Genomic DNA, 19,658 nt, shown 5'->3' on the forward strand with positions numbered 1-19,658 from the left:
CTGGTACCCTTCTAGCTTACCTAATTATTTTCATTAACCACTAAGTTCACTTGTTCCTAGTCACTGAAGGAGTCCAAATATTAAGAATGGTATCTAAATACCAGCAGATCAAGTCAAGGTCCAAGCTGATCTGCCTTGGGTATGCCTCTGACTAGCTCTACTATGATCAAGTCACTTAAACTCTCTGATACTCAGTTTCCTTACCTGTAAAATGAAGGATTTGTGCTAGATGGTTGCTGGATTTGGAGTCAAGAAGATGAGAGTAAAAATATCATCTAATACATTTATCAGCTGTGTGAACTTGGACAAGTTAATTGAATCCTCAGTGCCTTGGATTTCTCATCTACAAAAATGAGGGATTGGACTCATTGACTTCATCGTTTCCTCCCAGCTCTTCATTTAGATCCTATCACTGATAATATGCTACCTTTCCTTGGATCAGTTTCCAACTTTGCATTTTCCGAATTGGGTCCTGACAAAGATACAGTCAGAGAATGAGATTTTTTTTTTTCATAAGGGAATTATGGCTGCACAGCACCCTTTTAAGAATTTCAAAGGGAGTGCTTCTCCAGGAAGATGAAAAATCTTGCAAATCCAGGAACAACTTGGTTGGAAATGTAGAAATTTAATAGTCTGTGGGTCATTTTATTTATAATACTGTTTATTCCAAAATTGACACAAGGGGCAGGAACTCCCAATAGCGTCCCAAGATTCTAAAGAAAATCCATTACCCTAAACCTCCGAGACTCTTCTAGGTAATTTTTTGCTTTCACTGGTAAATTAATTGTCTGACTTCCAAGGCATTGTAGCTTGAGTGATTCACATGATCAAGTGCCATGTTACACTGGGGCCATGTCAGAGATTCCAAAAGAATTAAAACTTTAAAAGTGAATTTTCTATTTACTCTTCTTGACATCACTAGGATACCATTGAAGTATTATCCCATCTTCATTATTCACTCTTGCCACATGACTAGGCTGTTTTCTTTTTTACTCATGTATGTCTGAAATGCCATCCTTCATACCACGTTTCATACATATAATTAAAAAAATTAAATAGATTGAATTCAGTAATGCCTAGGCAGGAGTGGGGGACCCATGGCCTTGACGCTACCTGTAGTGGTCCTCAAGTGTGGTCTTTTGCCTGAATTCAAACTTCACAGAATAAATCCCTTTAATAAAAGAATTTGTTTTGTAAAACTTGGATTCAGTCAAAAGGCCCCACCCATGGACCTAAAAGTCCACACATGTGACCTCAAGTCCATAGATTCCTCTTCTTTTCTGGATTTCAGTAATTATCTCCTTTTGTAGGGCAGGGAAACTTTAGCAGAGCCATGGATATCCCTGGAATCAGTTACAGTGCATCATGAAATATTGAGAATGACCATATAAAAATAGAGTACTTAAAATATACTAATCATCTTCATTGCTCCAATTTAAAAAATTTGAATAAAGTAAAAAAAAAATAGGGTCATCCCAATCTCATCTCTTTTTGGGGGAGTGGGGGTGAGGAATTATTACCATATAGCCTGAGAAGGAGGAAAGGAAAGGAAAGGAAAGAAGGAAGAAAGGAAGGAAGGAAGGAGGAAAGGAGGAAAGGAGGGAGTGTGGGAGAAGAGAAAGAAGAAAAAACAAAGAGAATAAAAGGAAAAGAAAGAAAGGCAGGGGAAAAAAGAAAGAAGAAAAAGAGAAAAAAAGGGAAGGAAGAGGAAATGAAAAAAATGAGTCCATTTAGAGTCATTTGCAATAGGTAATAGGAGGCCTAAATTTTCCAAAACACACACCAACTGGAAAGGGAACAGAGAAGACAAGATGGAGCCACCAATCCAGACAGAGTTTTTGTTCTCAGAGTGGGCAATTTGATTTTCATTGTGTTAAGGACTAGGGCTATAATCTGTACCTCCATCCTGTCAGCAATGCCTGTCTAGGTGGTGAGACTACCCAATAATACTGCGTTGGTATGCATGTTCTTAAGGACGTCAGTCAATGTTGTACTTTCTAACTGACTTGAAAGTAGTTTCATGAAAATCACAAGATTCCTTCTGTATGTAAAAAAATGGTTGGAAGAATGCTTTGGGGTATCAGAACCACTTATTGCTACTGGGGATGGCCTGACCATGTGGGATTTCATTGCTCCTTTCCAGGGAACAGCTGGGTGCACTAGTGTTCATTTCCTGAATGAAATCTAGGATAACCTAATAAAACTACTCCTTGAAGTCATACATAATTTCCCTCCCAGCTTTTGTAGTAAGGCTGTACCCTTTCTGGTTCATAATCTTCAAGAGGTCAGTTTCTTTGGTCCCAGTCAGTCAGATTCATATGGAAGGTCATATTGGTAAGGGCATAACCTTCATAGATGGGCACAGTGTGGGTCACCCCAGTACCACGGTCCATACATGCTGGATGGCCACATATATGACGAGTATTGAAGGTCTCTAATTTAATCTATATTTTTTTTTCTCTGTTAGCCATAGTACTCAGGGGTTTTCAGTCTACAAATCTTCATATCATCCAAGTTGTTGTCAATACTACTTCAAGGTCACCATGTCTTATTTGTTTATTTTTGCTCTTGGTCTCATTCCCCACATAGGATTCTTGTCTACCATCACACCTTGTCATTTGGAGCATGCAGCAATAGAATTGCCTCCTAAGAGGCCTGCTTTGCACATTAGTCTTGGTCAACTACAAAGGCAGCAATATCATAATCCATAATGAACATTGAAGTGGTAAATTCAAACCCTTAAGAAAGAAAGGATGTGGTACAGCACCTACAGGGGAAGGAGCATCTAGCACATGGTAGATGGAGGAGATCAAATCTACATATTACACCCATTTTAAAGAAAAGTAAGGTTCAAAGAGGTCCTATAGTTAGGAAATTGTTGTTTTTGTTCAGTCCTTTTAGTAGCGTTCAACTCATCACGATTCCATTTGGGCTTTTCTGAGCAAAGATGTTGGAGTGGTTTGCCATGTCCTTCTCTAGTTCATTTTACAGATGGGGAAACTGAGGCAAACAAGGTTAAGTGACTTATCCAGGGCCATGTAACTAGTAAGTGTCTGAGGCCAGATATGAGCTCAGTTCCTCCTGACTCTGGGCCTAGTACTCTATCCATTGTACCACCTAGTTGCCCCAATAAATAGTAATCATAGCTAAAATCCGGGTACCCACTCATCACTGATTATATTCTCTTACACTTTGTCTGGGTCTGGTTAATCTATGTGATCATTATTTAGAGTTCTTCTCAACTGTATTTCCATTTTCAGGTGAGATCATTAATATTTAAAGAGATTAAATGACTTGCTTTCAGTCCCACTATCCTGGCAGCAAAGCTGGAATCAGGAATGAAAGAGCTCATCCTGCAGATCTTTAATCTAAGACTTCAATACTGGGCTGTATTTGTCTGTTCCTCCCAAGCTTTCATATTCCTCTTGTCTTCTCCCATGTACAAGACATGGACTCTATCAATAACCTGATCATTTCATTATATTTTCTCCCCAAAGGCAACAGATCGAGAGCATGATCCAATAACATACGCAATTGAAAATGGAGATCCTCAACGAGTTTTCAATCTTTCAGAAACGTAAGTGAAACTGTTTATTGAATTGGATTTGGGGTTTTAATTTTTAGCATGTACCAGGTAGAAAATAACTGAGCTAGAGAAAAGATTCCTGGTCAGAGACCATCAACTATTTGTAGCTTTTCCCCTTTATACTGTAATGAGAGGTTGGAGAAGGGTATTGAGCTCAGCAATCCTACATGGGGGACTATTTATTTATTTTAAACATTTTATTAGGTAAAACTCACTGAGGTGGAAATGTTTCATTTGCTGCCATGACCTGGGATTAATTACATCCCTTTTAAAATTGTCAGCTATTCATAACAACAAGGGCATTTCAGCTGAGAACAGCCTGATCTTAAAAAAGGTTTCATTAAAAAGAGAGTTCTGTTAACCAAAATTTATTACACATATATTTAAGATTTCACTATTCACAAGCTGATTTCCTATTAATCTGATTTTCATTAGCCTTGGTAGATTTTTAATGGTAGGATTGAAGATGGGAAAAGCAGAAAGACTGAGTGGATGGAGGGTCAACCTTGAAGTAAGGGAGACCTGAGTTCTGATATACTGATTGTTTTACTCTGGCCAAATCCTTTGCATTTTCAATGTAAATTTTCAACCTAACAACTTTCTAAGACTATAAATGACAGAGAACCTGCTAAACTATATTTTTCCTCACTGAGTATCCTGTACCACAAAATCATTTACTTATGTCTTTTGGGATATCTGCATATGTGTGTATATACATATGTGTGTATAAATACACACACATATATGCATATACTTTTATGTGTGTATGTATATACATACACATGCTTCTGTGTGCATGTACATATCTGTAATGTATTGTGCATTTCTTCATGTTTATGTAATAAGATATTATATAGTCTAATACTTTAATTTTACATATAAGAAAACTGAGACGAAAAGTACTGAAGTGATTTGAGAAGTAAAAAATAGAGCTTATATTTAGATCAATCCTCTGATGTCTATTGTGATATCTCTGTGTGTGAGCAGTCTACACAGTATGTAAATGTGTCATATATTGTCATAGTCACCACCACAGGGCAGGAGAGAGTACAGTAGATTGGGAAGACCTGAGAATGGGTTGACCCTATTGTGTGACCCTAGGCAAGTAATAACTTCCTCTCAGTTTCCTCAACTGTAAAATGGGGATAATACTATAATATAATAACAATGTAAAGGGGCAACTAGGTGATGCAGTGCAAACAATACTAGGCCTGAAGTCAGGAAGACTTATCTTCATGAGTTCAAAACTGACCTCAGACACTTACTAGTTGTATGACCCTGTGCAAGTCACTCAACCTTGTTTGCCTCAGTTTCTTAAAGGAAATGGCAAAGCACTTCATTATCTTTGCTAAGAAAGCCCCAAATGGGGTCATTAAGAGTTGGACACAACTGAAGTAACAGAACAACAACAATCACCTTCTAGAGCTGTTGTGAGGATCAAATGAGATAATATTGGTTAAACACTTAGCACATACCTGGCACATAATAGGAGCTTAATAAATACTGATTCTCTCCTTCTCACACACCCCAGCACAAGTGTTCTTATGACATGAAAAAGATTGCAAAGCAAATCTCATTTGAGTCACAAACCATCCTGTAAAGTAGGTTGTGCAGGTTATTTTCATTTTATAGATGAGGAAACTGAAAATCATAAATGTTTAGCATGAGATGTGAATCAAAGATCTTAGGTCTCCAAGTCCAGTGTTCTCTCTCTCTGCTATCCCACATTGTATTAGAAGTCTACATACTATGCATCTGTGTGCCACCTTACTCAATGCCAATGAGGGTCCTTGAGGATCTGGGTCTTGGGGGCTATTTCTCCAAGCTTCATATAAGACACAAGATGCGTAAAGTTTTAGAGGATCCCTCTCTACATCTCTCTGGTGTTGGGTCTATAGGCCTGAACACCAGATTGGAGAGGTGATTTTCCACAAGAATTCATTGATGGCATTTAGTCACTGGTGATATATAAAGTCATATTCTACATGAAATTAAATAATTTGGCAAAAATCATTAGTCATACAACCAAGAGTATAAGTCTCATGTTTAAGAAGCAGTGTACTAAATACCACTACCATCAGTCTTAAAGACATCTAATCATAGAACTCCAAATCTGCTCAGCAGTTAGATCTCTCCCATTCTTTCACTAAGCTTTTGTAGTATAAAGTTTAAATATCATTGAACATTTAGGTTATATCTAAGAAGCAATTTCCTGCTAAACATGGTGGTCAAATATTGAAATGATTGATAAAGAAGGCTGAGGTACTACTTTGTCTGGTGGCATCTGAAATGAACATGATCTATCTCTATAGATTTGGGTGAGGTGCTGCCTGAGGGCAGAGTGATAAACTTGGTGACTTCCCAAAGTCCTTTTTTTTGTTTAGATAGAAATGTTTTCTCCCCGTTTATCTTCACTGGCAGCTTTGTTTCCTTCCACTGATGGCTAATTCATTTTATGTAGTTTATTTTGTAAGTTCATAAGCACTTCATTCTATCTTCCTTCCTTAAAATATGGTTGAGCATCTGAAGGCTTCAGAAGGTGATAAATACTCTATCTGGAAAATGTATTCATTTTGTACTTTTTTGATTTATATGATCTTAAAAGAAGCAATCTAGGTGAAGTCCTAAATGACCTTTAGTGAGATGAAAACAATGAGTTGTCAGGTCTTATGGTACCTGCAGAAAAAAATATATCCACTAGAGAAGTGTGTGTATGTGTATGTGTGTGTGTGTGTGTGTGTTACTGTGATCTTCTAAGCTGGAAAGGTTTCAAGTCAAGGTCAATTGACAGGAAAGTATCTTTGTCACCTGACAAAGTTAATTCTCATGGTTCCCATCATCAAATTGGCAAAAAAGTAATAAATTTGCCAGCCTTGGAAAATCACAATAACCATCTGCTAAGTTTTTTCACCATCAGAAATCTCAAGCCCTCTAGGTCATCGTCAGTTATCTGTATTAACTCTCATCAATGCAATTGCAGAACTTGAGAATATTGAATGTCTATCAAGGTAATTTTTCTCTCTTTTTTAAATGCACATCACCCACACACACACATACATTGCTTTCTCTCCAATTTCCTTCCCACTTATGGAAGTGAAGTGACTTGCCCACAATGACACACTTGGAGGACTGATAGTTAAATGCGTATTGGTAGGTGTCTCAACCCTCACCTCCCCAGTTCACCCTTTTGTACCACTTGGTTAATATTCCTACAGAAGCAGAAAGGAGCCATATGGAAGCAGAATGACATTACACAGGAAGAAAAATCTGGATAGAGTTAGGAAATGTGGTCACTCCCCAGAGGAGCTCTTAATTTATCAAGCTAGTTTAGAACCAGGGTAATTTGAGAGGTTAGAAAAAAATGTGACTTTACAATAAAATCCTGCAGTGGAACCTCTTTCAGGAATGGGGAGGAGAGAAAGGAAGTCCTCCTCTTCAGCTTTGGCCACAGCTTCTCTCTTCCACACTTCCCATAGCACCTTTTGCTGGAGGATGAACTTGAGAACTTTGAACTATTTAGAGGATTTTAGACTTCAGAACTTTGCATATATAACCTTGTACCATTTCTAGATCAGTATTTATATTGGAAACCAAGAAAAGAGCGGCCAAGTATTCATAGCCTTAACAAGAGAAAGGAAGTGACATTGTGTCTCAGGGAAACACTTGCTTTATACCACAAACTGAAGCATTTCAGGATCCAGGCTCCATGTGTTACCCTTTCACCATATTTGCTGTCTAATCTTGAGCCCACTTTTCCAAGATTCTTCATGTACTGATAGGAGGATATGTCATAGGCTTTTGGTAAGTTTTGTAACCACGATTCTTATAGTATTATTTTGCTAAATTCTCTGCTGGAATGGGCCTAATACTGATGTTACTTGTTCAGGTGTAATGCTGAAACAAAATGAGCACTTATGAATGGAGGTTTACTTAGTCATAACATGGCAATGATATTCCCTTAATGATACAGTAGAATTAATTTCGGTAAACTCATATATGAGTGTGTGTATATGTATGTATATGTACATAAATATATGGATATATAGATGCATCTATAGATATGCATATGTGTGTATGTATATACATGTATACACACATACATACGTGTATGTATGTATATGTCCATCCTTGAGAGCAGGTTATAGTAACTCACATAGTCCTGGGGCATCTACAAAATCTAAAGGTCATCAGTCCCACACAGATGGGTATGTTGTGTCCTTGAGTGACCAGGAAATAACATTGGTACAGACAGTCTACCAGGGAGCTGTCAGTGAAGACACTATTTAAGCCTTGCTCCATCCCTGAGACGACTGATCCCCAGATTCACCAATGTTTTAGGGAAAAATCTACCCTTGCTTGTATTACAAGGACATGGTGATTCTATCTTTCTAAAAATATTTTAGGCTGGGGATTAAAATTATTCTCAAGTAATAATTTTGGTAGGAAGCACACAATGTGGGCTCGAAGGGGCCTTTCGGAATCACCTGACTCAGAGCTGGGGAAACTGCATTCTCGAGGCTGGATTCAACCAAAGGGCTGCACTTGAGGACCTAGAAGGCCTCATGTGGCATTGAGACTACAGGTTCCCCATCCCTGACCTAACTCCTAAAAGACATTGCTGGAAGTCTGAGTGGTAAATTTAGTCTTGCTCTGAAACCTGAGATTAATTCAGGAGCCTGGGAGTTGGGATTAAGAAGCTCGGAATTTATATCTTCTAGCTGTGATTTAAATCAATAAAAGAGTGATTGTATTTCTTCTCAACTCACAGCTGAACTTACCTACAATTTGACAACCTAAAGCAGAGGTGGACAACCTGTGGCCTTGAGGTCAGCTGTGGTTTTGTGGAGCCTTTTGCCAGAATCCAAATTTTTTCTCTAAAATTTGGATTCCATCAAAAGGCCATACTTAAGGATCTACAGAGCCACATGTTGCCTCAAGGCTGCAGGTTCCTCACCTCTGGAAGGATCCATGAGAAAATATTCATTCAACATAAGGATGGCAATAAATATGATAAACCATATTAATAACATAAATATAGAAATTGAATGATTACATCAACAGGAAATACATAGGGAAATGGGACTTAAATAACAGAAAACTGATAGACAGAAAATGTCTATTGAAAATATTCACTCTGGTAAGTGAAAGCTTTTCCCCATGTAAAACAAGGCCATTATCTTTATTACCTCTTTCTAGGACATATTTTTTTTTGCTCATTATTATTTTGAACTCGTTATAAGTTGCCTTTTTTTTAATGAAAGTAAAACACTAGTTGAATTATAGAGAATTGGATCACACTACTCATCTGAAGGAAAGTAGGTTCTCTCTTGAGCAACAAGTAATGAAACACTTTGACTCTCTATTTGAAAGGATGGCAGTGACAAGCAGGAAACACTTGGCATTTATCCTAGTAAAATTCACTCTCATAGTTCATCAAGGAGAGGTTTAGATGACTGGCCATAAAGCTTGGGAGAAGAAAAAGAAATACATAAACATATATTAGCATTTCTCCTTTCCCCAAGCATTTATCCATGTTTTGTATAATCATTAGCTTTCCAGGCAATAGGAGTCTATTTTGAGGAGAATAGCTGAGCCAAATGTAAAGAATGTGATCACCAGTAGACCTGCCTTGTGATGTTGAATTATTTGGCCATGACTACCAATGAAAAAAAATACAAATGACCCCAAATCCTATGGCCTTCTTCTGCTGCCATAATATTCATGTCAGAGAGATAGAAGGGAGGTGGGCATGTGGTGCTGGTAATCACATATTTTCTACCATTTATAAACTTGAAGGTTAGGAATTAATACTCCAAATGTAGGATTTTTGTCCAATGACCAAAGAATGGGCATCCTGTGGGAGGAAATGAATCATACTGATATCAACAATTTAGATATAAACAAAATAAATTAACAGAAATATGTTGTAGCTAATATGGTAGGATGACTTACAAGTTCCTGGAGAAGCAAGTTGGCAGAGTTGACTTTCTCAAAAGTACAAAGGCAATGAAAATTTCATTTCCTGTAATATTTGGTCATCTTATATCTTGTTAAAACATCTGTTGCAGAGGATAATGAAGAACAGGATCACATTTTCCATATTAAATGAATATAAACTTTAATACTTTGGGGCTTCAGTGTGACGGTAGGAACAAATGAGATAGAGATGTAAGTATATTTGAAAAATATAATTGAAGAGAAATTAATACAGCCAGATATTTATATAACTATCTTGAATATTGCCTTTGAGAGAAAAAAGACATAAGGTACTGGTTATAACAAATATAATATAAAATGAAAAAATGTATTTTAAATAAATATACATATTTAATAAAAATATCTAAATATATATTGTATGATATATTATTACATATAGCAAAATAACATTATATTACACATAATAACATAATAAATATTTAATATATAAGTATTTAAATAAATATAAAATTATTAATGATCTGAATGTGTTCCCTTATTTAACTGCTATGTAGAATCAGCCATTGATTTGTTAGAGAAAATATCTAAATTAATACAAAGCTATGGAAAAAATGAAAATTATATAGATCAATGGATATAAATATATAATATATAACATATATGGCACAATGTAAGCAGCTTCATCTTAATGTATCTAAACTATTCAAGAAATGGATTATGGGTAGAGGAAACGACTATAATAACAGTACCTATCAGTTGACAATGCTGTAAAGTTTACAAAGCACTTTACAAGTACTGTCTCATTTGTTTTCACAACAACCCTGGGAGGTAGGTGCTGTTTTTAATGGCCATTTTACAGGTAAGGAAAGGAAAGCAGACTAAGTTTAACCAACCTATCCAAAGTCACACAGATAGTGTATGAGGCCAGATTTGAACTCAGGTCTTCATATCCCAACATCTGGCATTCTATCTATACTGTGACACCTTAAGCAAACTACAATAATTTCATAAGGAAGTTTTAATGGTTTAAATCCATTTTAATAATCACTAGTGTTAAAGAGCCCACAAAGTATTTTACTGAAGACTTGATTTGCTAGGCACAGTTATAACAAGCAAGGGCAACATTGGTTAAACATGCAAAAGTTTTTAGTTTATATATATATATGTATATATATATATATACATATGTACATATGTACATACACACACATGTACCAGTATCATGTCATAAAACAAACAAAAATATGGAGGGTTGAATTATATAAAGAAAGTTTAGGGAGGGACCCAATTTAACAGTCATTCTAGGGGCATTTAACTGGGAAACCATAAATCACTGCTTATAGTGGGGGTAGAATGGACACTACAGAGAACTAAGATCATTGAAGTAGCTAGACTAGATCAAGCATCCCCAAAATAGTTTGTAACATAGCTAACAAAATGGTAAAAGTATTGAGGTCAATCAGTCCATAAGCATTTATTAAGTGCCTACTGGGTGCCAGTAACTGGGCTTAGCACTGGGGATGCAAAGAGAGACAAAAGACAATTCCTACTCTTAAGAAGCTTACAGTGTAAAGTAGAAGACAACATGAAAATGACTACCCACATGTGGGATATAAAGAAGACAGATTTTCCAAGCATTTGAAGAGGAAGAGCTAACAAAACATCTAAAAATCTTGCACTTTGAAACTATAGAAAGTTGTCCAGTGAACATCCACAAATATTAGTCTGTATACCTTCTTTTTCATCTACATGTTTTATGAAAATAATATATACAGACCTTTAATGGAGACACTAGAAAGAAGGAAAAAAAGCTTCAGTAGAGATATCTGGAATAAAGGGCTCCTTTACTGTCACCCAGGAAGACCTAGCACATGAATGTCTACTGTATTTGATCTTTATTATGGAAATCTAAATAAAATAAAGCTAAGCATTTTATCTAGTAGAACAAAATGCATCCTTGAAGCCTTTCCTCCAAAAAGATGCATAACTTGGGGGGCAGAGTCAAGATGGCAGAATACAAAGATGGACCTGCGGAAGCTCCCCCACATAGCCCACAATATATCTGTAATATTTGTAAAAAAAATGACTGTAAACAAATTCTAGAGCAGCAGAAGCAACAAAACGACAGAGTGAAGGTGATTTTCAGCCCAGGACAGCTTGGAAGGCTGGCAGGAAGGTATGGAGTGGAGCACAGCTCAGCCTTAGCCACCATACTTAGCATGGCAGGAACAGGACCTGGAACAGGCCTCAGGGACCCACTGGTATCAGCAGTTCCCAGATTGCTTAACACACAAATGCCACAGAGAGCTTGAAAGGTCTTCACCCAGAAGAGAGGAGCATGGTCTAGACTGCTAGTAGTAGCCACTGCAGTGGCAGCATCCATTATTGGAACCCTCAGTCTAGAGGACCTGGGGGAATTGAGCAGGTGATATGAATCTCAGCCCTGAACCTGACCCTAGGGTAAAGAGCAGTGCTGGTGTGGTAGAGATGGAGGTGGTTGTGGAGAGGGAATTCTACTCACAGATTCTGGGAGAAAAGTTTTTTTATTGCTCCTAGGCCAGTGTGCAGACCAGGAGAGGAGTAAACTCCTTTCCCTTGATTGTACCACCCTGGAGGAACTGAGAACTTACAGGTTCCCAGAGTATACCCTCCTCTTGACAAAGGACTCAATAATCAAGTAACTGGCAGGGAAAAGGCCCAAAAAAGGGAGAAAAAATAAGACTATAAAAAGTTACTTTCTTGGTGAACAAATATTTTCTTCCATTCTGTTGGATGAAGAAGAACAATGCATACTATCAGAGGAAATCAAGGCTTCTGCATCCAAAACCTCCAAAATAAATATGCAATGATCTCAAACCATGGTAGAGCTCAAAAAGGATTTTGAAAATCAAGTAAGAGAGGTATAGGAAAAATTGGAAAGAGAAATGAGAATGATGAAAGAAAAGCATGAAAAGCGAGTCAACACCTTGCTAAAGGAGACCCCCCCCCAAAAATACTGATGAAAATAACACCTTTAAAAATAGACTCAACTCAATTGACAAAAAAGGTCCAAAAGGCAAATGAGGAGAAGAATGCTTTAAAAAGCAGAATTAGCCAAATGAAAAAGGAGGTTCAAAACCTCACTGAAGAAAATAGTTCTTTAAAAATTAGAATGGAGCAGACGGAAGCTAACGACTTAATGAAAAACCAAGAAATTACAAAACAAACCAAAAGAATGAAAAAATAGAAGACAATGTGAAATATCTCATTGGAAAAATAACTGACCTGGAAAATAGATCCAGGAGAGACAATTTATAAATTATGGGACTATCTGAAAGGCATGATCAAAAAAAGAGCCTAGACATCATCTTTTCATGAGATTATAAAGGAAAATTGCCCTGCTATTCTAGAACAAGAGGGTAAAATAAATATTGAAAGAATCCACCAATCACCTTCTGAAAGAGACCCGAAAAGAGAAACTCTTAGGAATATTGTAGTGAAATTCCACAGTTCCCAGGTGAAGGAGAAAATATTGTAAGCAGCTAGAAAGAAAAAATTCGAATGTTGTGGAAAGACAATCAGGATAACATGAGGTGTAGCAGCTTCTACATTAAGGGATCAAAGGGCTTGAAATATGATATTCCAGAAGTCAAAAGAAGAAGGATTAAAACCAAGAGTAACCTATCCAGTAAAATATCAGGAAAAAAATGATTATTCAATGAAATAGAGGACTTTCAAGCATTCTTGATGAAAAGACCAGAGCTGAATACAAAATTTGACTTTCAAATACAAGAATCAAAAGAAGTATGAGAAGGTTAACAAGAAAGAGAACTCATAAAGGACTTTCTAAAGTTGAACTGTTTACATTCCTACATGGAAAGATAATATATGTAACTCTTGAGACTTTTCTCAGGATTTAGGTTGTTGGAGGGATTATACACACATGCGCACACATATGTACATATACATATATATATATAGAGAGAGAGACAGACAGACAGACAGACAGACAGAGACAGAGAGCACAGGGTGAGCTGAATAAGAAAGGATGATATCTAAAAAAAATAAAATTGAGAGGGATATTTTGGGAGGAGAAAGGGAAAATGGAATGGGGTAAATTATCTCTCATAAAAGAGGCAAGAAAAAGCTTTTTCTTTTTAAATTAATTTTATTTATTTTCAGTGTTCTACAGTAACTACCACATAACTTAGATTATTATTTTTCCCTTTCTCCCCACTCCCCCCACCCAAGATGACATAGAATTTTATATAAGTTCTACATATACATTCCTATAAAGTACATTTTCACCGTAGTTATGCTGTGGTGAAGAATTAAAATGAGTGAGAGAAATCATCTAACAAACCAAAATGCAACACACACACACACACACACACACACACACACACACACACTAATCTGCTACGTTCTGTGGCTGAATTCCATAGTGCTTTCTCTGGATGTGGAAGGCATTTTGCCTTAGAAGACCAATGGGAATTTTTTTTAAGTCCTTGCATTCCAAGACTACTAGAAAAAACTCTCGCACACTGTGGTCGTTGTTGTGTACAAAGTTCTCCTGGTTCCGCTCCTTTCACTCAGCATTAGATCATATAAGTCTTGCTAGGCCTCTCTGAAGTCTTCCTGTTCATCATTTCCTATAGCACAATAGTATTCCATTACATTCATATACCATAATTTATTCAGCCATTCCCCAATTGATGAGCATCCTCTTGATTTCCAGCCTTTGGCCACCACAAAGAGTTCTGCTATAAATATTTTTGTACATGTGGGACCCATTCCCATTTTTATGATCTCTTGGGGATACAGTCCTAGAAGCACCATTCCTCGGTAAAAGGGTATGCACATTTTTGGAGCCCTTTGGGCATAGTTCCAAATTGCTCTCCAGAATGGTTGGATCAGCTCACAGCTCCACCAACAGTGTCTTAGTGTTCCAACTCTCCCACATGCTCACCAACAGTTATAATTGTCCTCTTCTGTTATGTTTGCCAATCTGATAGGTATGATTTGGTGCCTCAGAGTTGTTTTGATTTGCATCTCTCTAATAAAAAGTGATTTAGAGCATTTTTTCATATGACTATAGATATCTTTAATTTCTTCCTCTGGAAATTGCCTGTTCATATTCTTTGACCATTTATCAATTGGAGAATGACTTGTATTTTTGTACATTTGACTGAGTTCTCTATATATTCTAGAAAAGAGGTCTTTAACACTGACAGCTGTAAAAAATCTTTCCCAGTTTTCTACATTCCTCTGAATTTTGGTTGCATTGGATTTAGTTGTGCTAAAAACTTTTTCGAAATTATCTATCTTGCACTTCATAATGCTTTCTATTTCTTCTTTAGTCAAAAATTCTTCCCTTCTCCATAAATCTGATACACTATTCTTTGCTCCTCCAATTTGTCCATAGTATCAATCTTTATACCTAGATCCTGAATCCATTTTGATTTTATTCTTGTGTACTGTATCAGGCATTAGTCAGTGCCTAGTTTCTGGCACACTTTTATCCAGGTTTTCCAGCAATTTTTGTAAAACAATGAGTTCTTATCCCAGAAGCTGGGGTCCTTGGGTTTATCAAACAATTAGTGTCTTGAGTACCGAGCATATTGCACTTGTCTACTCTTCTGTTTCTTAAGCAGTACCACGTGATATTGATAAGTGCTGCTTATTTGAGATCTGGTAGAGATAGGCCACCTTCCCTAGCATTTCTTTTCATTAGTCCCCTTGATATTCTGGACCTTTTCTTCTTCCAGATTAATTTTAATATTATTTTTTCTAGCTCTAGAAAATAATTATCTGATAGTTTAATTGGTATGGCACTAAATAAGTAAATTAATTTAAGTAGAATTGTCATTTTTATTATATTGACTCAGCCTATCCACAAGCAAGTGATGTTTTTTCCACTTGCTTAGATCTGAATTTATTTGTGTGAAAAGTATCTTGTAGTTGTGTTTATATAGTGCTTGGGTTTATTTTGTCAGGTAGACTCCCAAATATTTTAAAGTGTCTACCATAGCTTTAAATGGGGTTTCTCTTTCTATCTCTTGCTGTTGGGCTTTGTTAACAATATATAGAAATGCAGAAGATTTGTGTGGGTTTATTTTGTAACCTGCAACTTTGCCAAAGTTCTTTATTGTTTCAAGTAGTTTTTTACTTGATTCTATGGAATTTTCTAAGTATATCATCATATCATCTGCAAAGAGTGATAACTTAGTTTCTTCTTTGCCTATTCTAATTCCTTCAATTTCTTTATCTTGTCTAATTGCTATAGCTACTATTTCTTGTACCATATTGAATGATAGTGGTAATAACGGACATCCTTGTTTCACCCCTGATCTTATTGGAATTGCATCTACCTTATCACCATTGCATATAATGCTTGCAGAAGGTTTTAGGAAGATACTGCTTATTATTTTGTGGAAAGTTCCCTTTATTCCTATGCTCTCCAATATTTTTAATAAGAATGAATACTGTATTTTGTCAAAAACTTTTTCTCCATCTATTGAGACAATCATGTGGTTTCTTTAGTTTTGTTGTTGATATGGTCGATAACGTTAATAGTTTTCCTAATATTGAACAAGCCCTGCATTCCTGGTATGAATCCTACATAATCATAATGTATTATTCTCATGATAAGTTGCTGTATTCATTTTGCTAAAATATTATTTAAAATTTTCACATCTATATTCATCAGAGAAATTTGTCTATAATTTTCTTTCTCTGTCTTGTCTTTTCCTGGTTTAGGTATCAAAACCATATTTGTATCATAAAAAGAATTTGGGAGGACTCCTTGGTCCCCAATTTTCAAAAATAGTCTATATAGTAGTGGAGTTAACTGTTCTTTAAATGTTTGATAGAATTAACTTGCAAATCCATCTGGCCCTAGAGATTTTTTTCCTAGGGAGTTCATTTATGGCTTGTTCAATTTCTTTTTCTGAGATGGGGTTGTTTAAGTATTCAACTTCCTCTTCTGTTAATCTGGGCAATTTGTATTTTTTAGAATACTCATCTATCTCATTTAGATTGTCCAATTTATGGCCATAAAATTGGGCAAAGTAATTTCTAATTATTGTTTTAATTTCCTCCTCTTTGGGGGTTAGCTCACCCCTTTCATTTTTGATATTAGTAATTTGATTTTTATTCTTTCTTTTATAAATCAGATTTACCAAAGTTTTATCAATTTTATTATTTTTTCAGAAAACCAACTACTGGTTTTATTTATTAATTCAATAGTTTTTCTTAATTTCAATTTTATTAATCCCTCCTTTTGTTTTCAATATTTCTAATTTGGTATTTACTTGGGGATATTCAATGTATTGTTTATCTAGCTTTTTCAGCTGCATACCGAAGTCATTCATCTCCTCTTTCTCTGTTTTATTCATGTAGGCATTCAAAGGTATAAAACTTCCCCTAAGAACTGCTTTTGCAGTTTCCCATAAGAATTGGTAGGTTTTCTCATTATTGTCATTCTATCGAATGAAGTTATTGATTATTTCTATGCTTTGTTGTTTAACTCACTCCTTCATTAGGATTAGATTATTTAGTTTCCAATTAATTTTTGGTTTATCTTTCCTTGGCTTTTTATTATATATAATTTTTATTGTATTATAATCTGAGAAAGACGCATTGACTATCTCTGCCTTTCTGCACTGGATTGTGAGGTTTTTATGCCCTAGAACATGGTCAGTTTTTGTATATGTGTCATGTACCACTGAGAAAAAGGTATATTCCTTTCTATTCCCATTCAGTTTTCTCCAGAGATCTATCATATCTTCCTTATCCAGAGTTTTATTTACCTCCTTAAACTCTTTCTTGTTAATTTTGAGGTTAGATTTATCAAGTTCAGAGGGCGGGAGTTTGAGGTCCCCCACAAGTATAGTTTTGCTGTCTGTTTCTTCCTGCAACTACCCCAACCTCTCCTCTAAGATTTTGGATGCTATACCATGTGGAGCATACATGTTTAGTAATGATATTTCTTCATTGTTTATTGTACCCTTTAGCAGGATATAGTTTCCTTCCTTATCTCTTTTGATTAGATCTATTTCTGCTTTTGCTTTTTCTGAGATTAGGATTGCCACCCTTGCTTTTCTTATATCAGCTGAGGCACAATATATTATGTTCCAACCTTTTACCTTTACCCTGTATTTATCTCCCCCCCCCCCATTTCAAATGTGTTTCTTGTGAACAATATATTGTTGGATTATGGCTTTTAATCCATCCTGCTTTCCATAGCTGTCTTATGGGAGAGTTTATTCCATTCACATTCACAGTTATGATTACAGTCTGTGTGTTTCCTCCATCCTCTTTCCCACCATTTGTGCATTTAGTTCTCCTGTCTCCCTTCCCCTCCTCAACAGAGTTTTTACTTTTCACCCTCACCTCCCACAGTCGTCCCTTACTTCTTTCAGCCTCTCTCCCTTTTTCTCCCCTTTACCCTTACTACTTCTTCCCCCCCTTTTAGCTTCCCCTCCCCTTTCTTCCCCCTTCCCTTCCTACTGGCTATAGAGCTAGTCAGATTTATATACTTAATTAAATTTATTGTTCCCTTCTTCAACCAAATCAGATGTGAGTATCTCTCAAACAATCCTCATCTCCCTCCCCTCTTTCCCTCTACTATAATATAATTTTGTACTTCTTCCTGTGGTGTAATTTACCATTTTCTGCTTCCTCCTTTTCACATCTCCTGTTACAATCCCTTCACACTGTTAAATAATATTTTTATCATCACATCATTTACTTTATAATCATTCCCTCTATGTATATCCCTTTTATATTTCATAGTAGATGTACAAATTTCAAAATCAACAAGTATATCTTCCCTTATGGGGAGGCAAACAGTTTGCCCAAATTGAGTAACAACATTTTCTTTTCCCTTGTTTACGTTTTTATACTTCTCTTGAGACCTGCATTTGAAGACTGAATTTTCTATTGAGTTCTGGCCTTTTTGTCAGGAAGGTCTGGAAATTCCTAATTTTGTTTAATGTCCATTTCCTTTCCTGAAATGTTATGGTGAACTTTGCTGGGTAATGGATCCTTGGTTGTAGTCCCAGCTTCTTTGCCTTATGGAATATTAGATTCCAGTTCCTTCAATCTTTTAATGTGGAAGCTACAAGGTCCTGTATGTTCCTGACTGTTGCTCCTCTATATTTGAATGGTTTCTTTCTGGCTGCCTTCTTGGGGTCAGGGCCCGAGCCCCCTGGGATTCCCCTGGCCAACAGGTCTCTGAATACCTTTCAGTCTGAGTTGAGCGATCTGTGAGCTTTGAAGGAAGGAGACTGGAGACAAGATGATAAGCAACTCCAAGCAACTCTGTTTAATCAGCTGAAAGTCAGGTTTTATAAAGGCTGTAACCACCAATCTCATATAGGCTGAGCTCATCCCACTACTTCACCATCTCATGACCATTACTTCATCACCTCATGACTATTCCACATCCTTACACCCACAGTAAGTAATAAAGTTTACCTTGTTCCTGAAGCTAGTTCCTGGGTTCCCAGGCCCACTTGTAACTTTACAGTACAGAACATCAGTATCTGCAGGAACATCAGGTTCCAGGGTCATACAGAGCTTCTGCCAGGGTTTGAGTAAGCACAAGTCCCATGGGAACAGGCTTTGCCTCTGCTATAGCCTTAGTCATGGACTTGCACCCCCCTGAGCTCCTTACATCTCCCCCTTTTTTGTTTTTGCAGATCTGAGGTACTGTACAATGAATCCCCAGTCAGATTGTCAGCCAGCCAATCTACCTCCGCTATATGAGGGGAAAAAACATCCCCGAACATTTGTCTTCATCTTTCCCTCCACCTTCTGAACCTGGCCAGGGTTAGAAGGTAGAAAGAGAGAGAGAATTGTGCCAACAAAGTCCCAGTGGCTTCCAAAACTACATCTCCCCTGTAAAACTACATAGAAACTACAGAATAAAAGACACGTTTTCCAAGTACTCTCTCCCATGTTGCATGACATCATCGTCCATGGCCACCCCCGTAAAGGGCACAGCAGACCCTCCAATCTCCACTCTGAACAGGCCTCATGTCTGGTTCATGGGTACCCACTTTCCCTACACCTCAGGAAGAACACAAGGGTGGCAGTCCTGCCTCAGATACTAGCAGTGCCAGGCACCATATGGGCGGTCCTCCATGGGCAC

The 19,658-nt window shown here is 36.8% G+C and overlaps 1 protein-coding gene across 2 annotated transcripts in view; it reads left to right on the plus strand.

Moving 5' to 3' along the window:
* The window catches only part of PCDH15 (protocadherin related 15), a 2,324,555-nt gene that overhangs the window by 1,943,474 nt on the left and 361,423 nt on the right, over positions 1 to 19,658 (plus strand). For both annotated transcript variants that reach the window (XM_072628920.1, XM_072628919.1), the window contains one exon: positions 3,498 to 3,577. In XM_072628920.1, coding sequence (XP_072485021.1) covers positions 3,498 to 3,577 — 80 coding nt within the window. The remainder of the gene's footprint in view (positions 1 to 3,497; positions 3,578 to 19,658) is intronic.

This window comes from Notamacropus eugenii, chromosome 1 (genome assembly GCF_028372415.1).
Source record: "Notamacropus eugenii isolate mMacEug1 chromosome 1, mMacEug1.pri_v2, whole genome shotgun sequence".
Taxonomy (NCBI): domain Eukaryota; kingdom Metazoa; phylum Chordata; class Mammalia; order Diprotodontia; family Macropodidae; genus Notamacropus; species Notamacropus eugenii.